We start from the raw sequence: 12,070 nt of genomic DNA, 5'->3' as shown, positions 1-12,070 counted from the left end.
TCTTCAGATGCTCAACAGACTTAATCCTCCACCACCCGGCGGCACGGCAATTTTGCCGGAGTACATACACTATTACGGATATTACTATCAAGTAATAGTGCAGTGCTAATCAACATAATTACCGGTGTCTCGCCTGCACATTTTGACTTTGTTGTGTTTTATTATGTTCTGTGTCAGTATTAAGGAACTTCCTCACGATATGACATGAGTGTAATAATATACCTTTTTGAATTTCAACTACCAATGTGTTACCTAAATCCAGAATTTTTAAATTTTTAAAAAGAGATTGCTATACTATTCCCGTCGCTGAAATTACAAGTGGTAAAATCGAAATTTTTTCTAAACACCAAAGATTTCTCATAGCAACGGAGAGCTCTAAATATTTATTAATTTTTGTGTTATATGTCTGTGTTATATTATGTGAATTTGCTTTTGTTGTTTATTGAAAATAATAATGCCTGGTCTGTTATGCTTAATATGAATGTCAGTTAAAACTGTTCGATCAAAATATAATTTGTAATTATCATTTTCCAAACAACTTTCTGGTGTATAACTATAATGTGGTTGTGTATTCTTTAATAAATTGAATTTAACAGCTAAATTCATGTGTATAATTTTAGCGAATATATCATGACGTTTCTTATATTCGCTTTGAGCCAAAACGGTGCAAGAAGAAATGATGTGTTCAATTGTTTCCCCTTCAGTTTCGCAAATCCTACATTGATTATTATTATTGGTCATTCACAGATAAACTACTTAACGGGGTGGTTAAAAAAACGTCTATATGAAATTACAGTTATTACAACCCGAAGAGCGAGTTTTTGATTTGACGGACATGTCAAATGCGTTTCTATAAAGGTTATAATTTCGATACATGGTAATCACTGGTGAAAACATAATGGACAACTCTACGTAAACATTGTGGATCTCTTGTCTTGGGTAGAGGCACCAGAAATGACAGTTTTCCTAATAAAACATTACAGTCGACGGTGTTTGTAAATTTCTCCGATGGTTAAACTAGGTACTGATAAGACATGGAATATTTCTCCGATAGTCAAAGTAGCCCCTAATTAGGCATGGTAAATTTCTCCGCTGGATTATGGAAGCATCACGTCCGACCGATCGACTACCCGACGTAATCCTAGAATATTATCGATTCATGATGAATGTGGATTAGGGGCGGCTGTGATTTATTTTTATCATCTTGGATAAACTGGCGCAATTTTATATTTTTTCTTGTCAGAAATATGACATGTTTGTTCCGACATTGACAATTGATAATTTGATTAAAATGTTTTGTTTGTTTGTTAGAGTATAGATTAAGGTACAGTCGCCAGTAATAAATTTTGTTCGTCAGTCATTTCAAAATTTGGTTAGATTGTCACAAATTTAAAAAAAATCCCCGTCAATAAAGTGTCAAAAAAATGGGAAAAAAAAACAATTATTAATATTTCACAATAGAGCATTTTCTATTGCGTCAAAGAATGACATTGACGACTAAGATTTATTGCTCGCAACTGTACTTACCATTTGGTTAAAACAAATTATAAGAAATCAATTTGTGATAGAAAAAATAAATACATGCCTAATCCTGTGTCAAAATAATAAGCCCCTACTGAAGGGTTAATCCTCTCAGGTACCGAACAGACCACCGGAGCAATTTGCCACTTTCCTGAAAGACTAGGGTTAATCCTTCGGAGCAATTTACATGTTTGAGGGTTGAAATCGGAGGAATTTACGTCTGCCCACAGTCGATCGTACCGTTCACAAGTTTAAACAGAAAAAAAAAAGATGGCGATAGCATGAGACGCCTCGATTCTAAACTCCGAGATTATTGACGAAAGATAGCTCAGAGAAAAACATCTCTCAAGATAAAAACCAAACGACTTAAGGGTAGGGTTTACCTGATGAAAATTTCAGAATTCGTGTAGTTTGGGTTGCATTATTTGAAATGTTTGAAATGAAATAAACGGCTTTTCAGTTGGCCTACTTTTACCTGAAATGCGTAAGTGCCTGCCAGAAGGTGTAGTTAATCAGCAAATCTCATTACTAAGCTTTTAGATATTTTCGTGTCCCAAATAAACGTTCAAATGTGAATTTAGTGGTAAAATCGTACGTACGTTTGTTTATGTATAATAAGATCTGTGATTTTTTTGGAAGCACGGTGATGGCACCAAACGCTTTAAAATTCAATTTCCGAGGGCCCCATACTTTTTTTTTGTTAATTTCGAATTAGGTTTTCGTGTTACAGCTTCCTGGATAGTCCTCAAATTGCAGTTTATTTTATTGTTATTTATAACGAAATCGAAAAAAGAAAAGTATGGGGCCCTAGAGGAAAGACGGATCTTTCAAATAAAAAAAGGACCTTGCCTTCATCTGTCGTAGTTTTAAAGATATGGATGTTTAAAAACACCGTTTTTCGACCATTTCAAATCAGGTAAACCCCACCCTTAAAGCGCAGGGACTTTAGAAATTTTCTTATATCGGATGACTACTTTGGCAAACCTGATATCTTAATTAACACATTGGCGTACAGAATGTCATTTTGACATTTTATATATTAATAAATTGTGTCAAATAGGCGAGTACGCCTATGTTTATGTCAATTATCACATTAAAAAAGAATTGACAACAGAATAACCAATTGTATTAACAACCCAAAAAAGGCATTCATTTATAATCTGGTATCATTTTAATTTGAAGGCAACGAGTCACATTCTCATTTTGCGCTGCCGCTACTATAGCATGCAATAAAATTTCGAAAACTTTGGAAAATTTCCTTGTCGTAATACATTTGTTTTGAAATAAGATTTTCTTTTTTTATGTTTTGTATATACTGCCAAAAGAGATTTAAATCATATTGTAGGGCGTCAAAGTAAATTTCAAAAGAGTATTAAATGTCATGCTTAATTTGTGCCCTTAAACTAAAATTTCTAGGTCTTCATGGCGATTTTAGTTTCCATTTTACTTTTTTTAAGCAGTGAAAGATCAATTTTTTTTATTAATGGTAAAAAATGATCGAATGATAACTACATTGGTACAGTTTTCAATAAAGGACCAGTCATTGTTAAGAACAAATCATACAATTGAGGAAAGTTAGCTTTTCTGAAATTGAAGGTTCTTAATTTGGGGTTACGGAAGTAATTTCGTGAAATTTATTTCAATTTCCGAACTGGGGTGATAAACATCTTTTATTCTTTTCCAAGTGGAATATCAATTGCCTTCTAGAAGTCACATTGTCACAATTTTACTTCTTCTGTCCCTGTTCTTTCTTTTCTTATTTCCTCCACCAACTTAAAAAGAGACCTATATTTTGCCGATTGAGAAAAATTTTCTCATATGGTGCGAATTTTTTGACAAGCACTGTTGTATCTCAGCAGTTGATTTTTTGTGAGGGTTCATACTTTGGTATGGACGACAAAATATTTTTAAAAAAGTCGACCTAGGTGCGAGGGTCCAGTAAGTGAACCCTCCTCGTTAGCGTGATGTTTTAATATTGTTGGCAACGAACCTGTGAAGTACGGCTTGCGTCCCAGGTTAATAAATAACATTTTTAGCGTTGGATTTTTCGCCGGATTTCTGAATGTGTAGGGTTACAATAACAGCGGCGTTTTCCATTAGCGGCGCGATTTATCTCCCGCATCCCCCTTTTAGCGCCCCACTGACGTCACAACTATTCAAAGAAGCCCGTAAGAGCAGAGAAAAACCCGCTCACGAACAAAGCTCACCTCTGCATTAAAGAGAATCGTCGGAATCTCGGTTAAGCTTGCTCCATCGTTCGTAATGATTCGAATGTTAAATTCTTGGGGCACGTAGCGCGCCGCCGCCATCGATTTTCGTATCGGACTAATAAAGGGATTACGAGCTTAAAAAGGCACAAAAGCTACTTTTTCCAGCGCGCCTCTTTTGACACAAAACAAGAAAAATGATGATGCATTTGGCACACACGGCGAACGCACGGGACCCATCGTCGCCGTCGTGATTGATAATCCGACTAGTCGATGAAGCTCTGCAAAGCCGACGAACAAAATCACAACGCGGGAACGCGAACGGCGCTCGTTAAAAACGAATTTCTCTTTTCTACCCATCTTCCGCACGCGACCCGGGGTCGTGGAAGGGGGACAGACACTCACCGGCTTTGGGCTCCTCCATGTAGAAAACAACGTCGGAATCGGACTCGCATCTGGAGGGGGCGCTGTTGGGGCCGCTGCCGGCGACTGCTTGGACGGGGGTGTCGCCCTGCGGCGTTCCTGGTGCCTCCATGCGATTCCGCGATTTCCGACGTTTCAAAACGGACGCTTTCTTAGCCACCTGCAACATCAGGGACTGACCCAACCCATGGAGACTTAACACCGAGACACCAAACACTGCATCTAGAACTAGCCTAAGAAAACGGTACACAGCCGGCGGGACGGACGAGCCGAAGCGCGAACGCCCCTCCGGAGACACCTCTAATAGTGCGACAACGACCAAATCGCCACCAAGTGGACACTTTGACGCCACCGATACGATCTCTACTTGTTGGTGGCGATTTCGTCGCAAAATTTGAATTTCGCGCTCGTCACGTGATCCAGTGCGTGCACGCCGTTGGCGAAGAGGTTTCCCTCTGACAGACACGTGACTCAGGTGCGTCGAATCGACAAATTAAATTTTCAATTGCTTATTTACATGCGAAAGAGAATTTGTCGTTCGAGGATTTCATTTGAATAATTCCCTTTGGCAATTTTTATGCGTGCCACCTATATCTAACGGGGAAGGTGAGGTGGTGTTTTCGTCACACTTTTTTTACTTGAATAATTTATCAATATGAATAATTCACTCCCGTTAGTGCCAGTATTGATGTTACGCGACGGTTTTTATGGCAAACATGAAAAATTTAAATTATGCCTTGATACCTCGTAAATTATTTATCGCAATTTTTTCGCATGCCACACTAGGTTTATGTCACAAATTTGTGGAAGAACCCCGCGACATTCTTCTTTCTCACTGGTCCAGGCGAAGCAAATTTGAAAACACTCCATGCGTCCTTCAAATGTTGACGAGAGTGCAGTTTTAATTTCCCTTTTTGTCAACCTTCACGCAGGTTCGTTATACCCAATCAAAATTCTGTCTTCGTCGTACCAAAAAGTAAAATTGCCAATTTGCAAATGCCCCGAACTAGCTTACAACTAATTTAAATTCTAACATGCAAATGGGGACGGGAAAGTGGGAACTAGGAAAATAGGCACAAAGAAAAGTCCGGCAAATTGAGAATGGACGTGACCGCCATTTTGTATCCATAGTGACGTTTCAAAAACAAAACTGTTCCACACGCAATTCTGCTTTTTCATACGACTGCGACTTTATTATTTTCGTTTCCTGTGGGATATCGAACAGTGGCGGCTCGTGTCGTGACCTCGCACAAACAAAATAATAATTTTGGTGTTCCACGTTCCACGCGTTCGGGTTTTTGCCTAATGAGACATGATAATGGATGCAAAACGAGGTCGTCGAATTACAGCGGCTGAACGAATTCAATTCGAAATTGTATTACTTCGCCGGAAGATATCATTTCTATTGGTTCAATTTTGCAATGTTGGCAGTTTTAAGTTTGCGACTTTTTGATATATGAACTCTAATGATTAGTTAGATGCAACAAACTAGCAGTTCTGCCAACGTCACAAACCTTAACGAGTTATAGTTCCACCCACCACTGATCTTGCTCGTTTAATTTGGATCAAACATAAAGTAATTTGACCTTTTACAGCCCATTTAAGAAAGCTCTCTTCGCATTTATGAGCGCGGCGAACCTCGTATCTCGTAAAGATAGATAAGGGCAACTCACCTTGGAAAGAGGTATGTTGCAATTGGTGCCGCTCCCGCTGGAAGAGTTGTTGGCGGTGCTGCCGTTCGTATCCTTGAGATAAACCTGCCAAGTCGCCCTCGAATTGAAGCTCTTGTCGGCGGCGTAGCACCGCCACAAGCACTGGATGAGCATGGCGGCGGCCGGGATCTGCCTGTTGAAGTGTTTCTGGCGTTGTTTCTGTTGGACCTTGAGGGCGAAGCCCGAGCCGAGGATACCCTGTACATATCGAACGATTAATTCGTTTATTGCGTGCCTCAATTTCTTAACGATCGATTTTTCGTCGTAATAACAATCATCGACGGTGGTGAAATCCCTTTTCATAACACCACGAGTACAGTGTCTCTAGTTACGACGCAATAAAATTCGACTAAACAGGGTAGCGTGGCGCCCTTCGGCGGTTCAGCAACACGAGGGGCGGCTTTGTTGTGTTAAATGCGGGGCGGTTGTGGAACATACAGGTGCTTTCGAATTGCAAGCAAACATGGAGGACGCACAAATAATTATGTCAAAGACAAAAAGGAACTTCAAAAACTGAGTCGCTCTTTGATCTCCTCCAAAACTATATTATTAAGTAAATTAAATATTTGCCGTGGCTTGCAACTTTCCAAACCAGACGAGCAGCGTTCGCCACTCTGAAAAAATAAAAGCGCGAACGATCATTTCAGGAAGCTCTAACTTATTTTTCAGGTTAACTTCCATCAATATCACTAAAGTCAGAATGCGGGCCCTGTCTGAACACGTGTCAATAATAATGAAGATTGATGCTCAATTATTTTTAGGTAGAGCGCAGAGATTAACGCGAAAAAATCCCGACCGTAAACGAATTTATCGTTGCATAACAATTGACAACCGCCCCCCAGCGGTGGCGAAAGTTTTCGTCGATAAGAAGTGCGACTCACGGCTGGAAGAGCGAAGAATGATATGGCAAAGACGCTGAAGCACGACGCTACGATCTTCCCCATCCACGTCCTCGGCACGGTGTCGCCGTAGCCGATCGTCGTGACGGTGATGACGCCCCACCAGAGGGCGTCGGCGTAGCTGGAAAACTCGCCGGTGTTCTTGCCGTCGGCACCGACCGCATCCTTCTCCGCCAAATAGACGAAGTAACTGCTGAAGATTAGGCCCAAGAATCCGATGTAAAGAGTCGTTATTAGTTCCTGCAAGAGGGGGTGTGAGTGGAAGGCGTCTCAGCTGCGGGGACTCAGTGACTCACTTGTCGATGTATGAAGACGACCGAGCCCAACAGCCTCCACGTGCCGCCCTGCCGGTCCACGTGGAGCATCCGGAGGATCTGCAAGAACCGGATGCCGCGAATCGCCGACGTGGCGAACACTTGGCCGTTGGACCCTAGCGTGAGGACTACTATCGAAGCTACCACTACGATTAGATCTGCAAGAGACGGGTGTGAAAAGGTCAACAGAGTGCGGAGACGAACCGATGATGCAGATTGGCTTGCGGATGAACCGGAGCCGGCCCCAGAAGCCCATGTATTTGGACCTGCAGCCCGCCGACCACAGCCGCACCAGGTACTCCACACCGAAGAAGACCACCAGACAAATCTCCTGCAACAGAGCCGCGTCAACAAAGCTCCTGTTTGTGGAGTACGCCGACAATGAGCGCCGCTGTGCAAATACGCCACAACGAGCGAGAGCCCTCCGGTTTGTGTAAATAGCGATATGACCGGCGTAGCTTTAGATAATTCAGAGCGAGATTGCGAAGCTGCGACGCGAACTCACCATCCAGAAGAGGGTCTCGTTGGCGAAGTTCTGGTAGGTGTCGATGGTCGAAAGGACGCTGAATATTAGGCATACGAGGACTAACATAAACCTGGAAGGAAAAACACGGGAATTAGAGGCGCTTAGCGGCGGCATCATAATGTCAAGGAAATGCGACAGGTCGGGTATATAAATCCTGCGGTTTCGGCCCGGGGTCTCCCAGGGAACATTACGAATGAACGAAAATGGAGGCGGGATGTTAAGCGGCCTCCACTATATCCTCATGCAGCGAACGGGAGCCGCACGCGACCATTTATCTTGACTTTTTTGACGCGATAAATTAAAAATTGAACATAAAATAAATTTAAAACGCTAATAACATGCTGCACAGCAGCTGTTTGAGTGATGGCGGAGTGATACCTGGCACGCGAACTACTTCAAGGCGTTTTCCACTTTATCGACACTTTCTATAACGGAATTCCGTCAAGATGCACACACAAAAAAAAATAGGTATATCGTCAGGAGTAGAAGAGTAATTTATTGTCGATTTGAAATACAAATCATCTTTAAACGACTGTCGGTTAGATCTAATCCAAACTGGCAGCTGGTTAAACCGAAAATTACTAATTTAACTCGGCGTCCTCTTAATGGTTTTTCCATTTTAAACTTTCACAAGTTTTAAACATGCAAAGGATCACGCCGAAACCCTAAACTGAAACATTTTGTTACTCGAATTGTATTTGAGTTCTTATAAAGCCGCCTCGAAATTCTACAAATATTTTATTAACCGAGACCCTCGACAGTCTGGAGTTCGTTGTCTTGTAAATGTCAAAATTAAGATCCTTTATTTATTGTTTGTCAGTGTGGGCAAATTGAAATTTGAAAGTAATTTTACTTTTAAATTAAGATAACAGTCACGTAAATACGTGGGTGCTAATGTATCAGTTCCATATAAAAAATTAATAAAAGAATGACATAAACGAATGCTTCGTCAATCTTGCACAATTACTTGGGCGTTAAGAAAATTTGTTGTCGCGTAAGCATTAATGCAAACGGTGCAGAGGAAGTGGAAAAAAAATGAATCTGAATCTAAAACAATCCGGAGCGTGAGTACTTTGTATCCCGCCAAAAAGAGACATCGGGGGACGAAATTTTGTTCGAGCGAAAAGTGGATTTCAAGAGGTAAAACCATAGAAAAATCTGAACAGAAAAAGTAATTAGGAAGGATCTAAAAGAGGGAATGCTGACAGCAGCGAAATCAAAAGAAGACGAACAGAACTCACGAATAAGAGATTTGAGAAAGCGAACCTTAGAAGTGAAAGAAAGGGAGTGTATCACGAAGGAGCTACTCCCACGGAGAACTGACGGCAAAGCACGTTTCTCCCTAAAGGAGAAGCGTATCCTTGGTGAGATGCCAAATCGAGTGATGAGAAATTATTTTTTTTTTAATGTGATAAGCAAGCATCATTACAAACGAGAAGAAAAGAAGAAGAAGAAGGAGAAGAAAAGAAGAGATAGAGTACTCGTATAATGAATGGCGAATTACTTAAAGAGAGAGAAGAAAGTTTTTCAGGTACCTACAGAGCATTTGTCAAGGAAGATTTCAAGTGCTTCTGGTGATCAAAAGAGGATTGTCTAATGCTCAGTGCCCATTTCCTAAAGATAAGAAAACAGGAGAAACCTAGTCAAAGTTGATCAATACAAGATGATTTACGAGGAATAATGAGCCCGACGGAATAGAAAATGCAACCCGCAATTCATCAGGAGAAAAACCCGGACATTTACCGCTTCGATGTCCGGCTTTTTGTTGCAATGTATTGTGGGTTGCATTTTCTATTCCGTCGGGCTCATTATTCCTCGTAAATCACCCTGTATAGAAGCGTATGGGTAAGAAAAAAATAACAGGTTCGTTTTTGCCAATATCTCGAAATGTTGCAAATGTTACTTTGGGAAATCAATGCGCATTTAATGCAGATACATAATAATATGATCCCCAAAATACTTTTGGAGATTTCAATAGTAAAATAATTAGAATATCCTCCTCATAGTGCTGACCTGACACCTCGTGATTTCTTTTTGTTTAAGACAGCGAGAATTTAAAATATTCGTTTCGAGGACTTGTGGCATCGAATGCATAAATGCAATAATACTTTGCAAAATAATATTTATCCATCAGAGTGCAGAAACATCCGATGCAACCAGTGTGGTACGAGTACGCACGTGTCTACTCGTGAAGTGTACATACATAGTTCACTCGTTGTTACTTTAATGCTCCCCGTTTCGCAGTTAATTTGTCAATTTTATCGACCCCGCGTTGTAAAAAACGTCCACGTTTTTATAAAAAAAATTTCGCCCCATTCGGGAGCCCCCGCTCGATAAAATCCACCTTTCCAACAATTCTCGCCCAATTTCGCCCCTTTTATTACCGGAACACATTGTCAACAAATCGCAACGTAATTTCCCCGGGAACTTTAATGGAAAATTTTAATGGAGGAATTTTGAAGCCGATTATATTTAATTCAGCGCTAAGGTTTTTTATGTCTCCCGATATTAAACACATGTCGTGCTATTTTTACGCGGGACCTTAACAACCATCCTCGTGTTATTGTTGTTGGCGCGAATCGATACCAAAATTAATAGGTAATCCCCTTGCCGAATTTTCGGCGGGAAACGCGCACGCGCACACCTGTTGACATTTCTCCTAATCGCCGTGTCAAGATTTCGCCCCCCTCTCGAAATCTCCAAGCAGAGACCGCGATTATTCTAATTGTAACATGCGGCAACAATGATTTATGAGCTGTCATTATTTTAATGGGCACAAAAAGCCATATCCAGTCAAGGTTCGCCGTTCGATTTTCAATAAGCCGCGTTTTGTCCGACACAACAGGGGTAAAATTGTTTGTATTTTCAAGGGTAGTCGGTGAACAACAAACCGTCATTGTTTGGTATCGATTCGGGGGGGGACATCTCGGCCGGCTCGTCGCGTCGAGTCCGTCCCCGCGGCGCCGCCACTGGAAATCCGCTACCAAAATGCCGTTCTGACGGCGATGATGTATTGCTGGTTGCCGAGTACACATTCTGAACGCGCTGCACTGGATGCCCAGATTGGAAGTTCCTTCGAGAAGTAACTGATTAGACGACGGAGCCGCACGAAGCGTCATAAATCATGGATTTTGTGTACTTTAACCTCTTTGGGGGTGCGCTTTTTGCCGTCGTAATACGTTAGAGACTAGGTGTACTTTGATAATTGCAGACAATAGGAGCTTAATCAGCCTAGAGCGACGGCACACCACCGGCAATACATCAACCCTCTTTATCATCCCCGGCACCATCCATCTTGCTCCTCGTCACATCATCACCCCTTAATCTCGTCCAACATCGTCGTTACGATGACATATTAGGCCCAATAACTCGCTCTAAATCTTTCGCTTCTTGTCCGAGGTGTGTCCCATACATTATTGAAACGGTCCTGTGACAGGGCCGCGATCTATCAGAATTACACACCGACTATCGGGGACAATCGACGAAATAAAATCGAATCAGCCTTGACATTTTCCGTGGCGAGACGATCATCCTTTTGGGGCTAATCAAATCGGTCCGTGATTAATGGAAACGAGGTAATTCACACTTTGCTTCCTACTCTGCTGCACAAACACCCCATGTTTGATTAGGAGAAAAAGGGATGTTTACTAAGAACCCCGCATTCGGCTAGTATTCCGCTTTTTACATGTTTGCCTTAGCCCCCGAAACGAGATCGATACCCGTCTAAATAACTTAACTGTTGAACGGTTTCGACCGAAAATCCGAAACCGCAAAGTTGCCACCACAATAGACCAAAAATGAAAATTTCAAAGCGATCCCCACGTCGCTACTAATTAATTTCCGCCACCACCCCGTGTTGATTTAAATAATAGCTGGCGCGTATCGATTCGGTCGTATCCTCCACCCGCCCCTCGAATAACAAAAACAAATCGCGTTTAGATAACCCGGCCGTCGGATTTTTTTAATAAAAACTTCCGCATATTGCACCGCAAGACAGCTACTATCCGGGCTGTCATCAGGCCGCAAGGTCGCCTCTCGATTTACATAACAATCGCGATTTCGGCCATCATGCCATTTTCTCGTTACTCCGGAGCGGCACCGTCCCGGAAACGCGGGAGGTCGCGTGACTCCGGTGATTTATGGCGGATCGCGGAGGATGACGGACCAGGAGATCGCGACCACTGATTTCCCGTCGGATTCGGGACGACCAGGTGGTCGGGGTGTCGAGCCTCGGCGGCGGCAACGAGACGGGGCGACCTATAAATAGGTGCAATAATTGTGAACCTACGCTATCTATAAATAATAAATCAGATACTTATCGGGCGGCGATTAACAAAATACGTGATGCACGAGCCGTTCGGGCTCGGTGGCGGCGCCGCAACAGTTCCGGGTGTTAACAATTCTTTTTGATCCGTCGGTGTGGTCAAAACAGAGATGTAACAGCAGCTGTCGCGAATTTGTCACCGTT

The 12,070-nt window shown here is 42.1% G+C and overlaps 1 protein-coding gene across 7 annotated transcripts in view; it reads right to left on the bottom strand.

Annotated features, from left to right (window-relative positions):
- The window catches only part of LOC138134218 (potassium voltage-gated channel subfamily KQT member 1-like), a 36,565-nt gene that overhangs the window by 5,327 nt on the left and 19,168 nt on the right, over window positions 1–12,070 (bottom strand). For 6 of the 7 annotated variants that reach the window (XM_069052380.1, XM_069052381.1, XM_069052374.1 and 3 more), the window contains 6 exons: window positions 7,582–7,672; window positions 7,281–7,407; window positions 7,059–7,234; window positions 6,745–7,002; window positions 5,825–6,061; window positions 4,134–4,326 (listed from right to left, as the gene is read on the bottom strand). In XM_069052380.1, coding sequence (XP_068908481.1) covers window positions 4,134–4,326; window positions 5,825–6,061; window positions 6,745–7,002; window positions 7,059–7,234; window positions 7,281–7,407; window positions 7,582–7,672 — 1,082 coding nt within the window. The remainder of the gene's footprint in view (window positions 1–4,133; window positions 4,327–5,824; window positions 6,062–6,744; window positions 7,003–7,058; window positions 7,235–7,280; window positions 7,408–7,581; window positions 7,673–12,070) is intronic. The other variant, XM_069052379.1, reaches the window with a different exon arrangement.

The sequence above is a fragment of the Tenebrio molitor genome, chromosome 6 (genome assembly GCF_963966145.1).
Source record: "Tenebrio molitor chromosome 6, icTenMoli1.1, whole genome shotgun sequence".
NCBI classification, from domain to species: domain Eukaryota; kingdom Metazoa; phylum Arthropoda; class Insecta; order Coleoptera; family Tenebrionidae; genus Tenebrio; species Tenebrio molitor.
The sequence above is the reverse complement of the archived record's forward strand: the minus strand, read 5'-3'. Positions and strand labels throughout refer to the sequence as shown.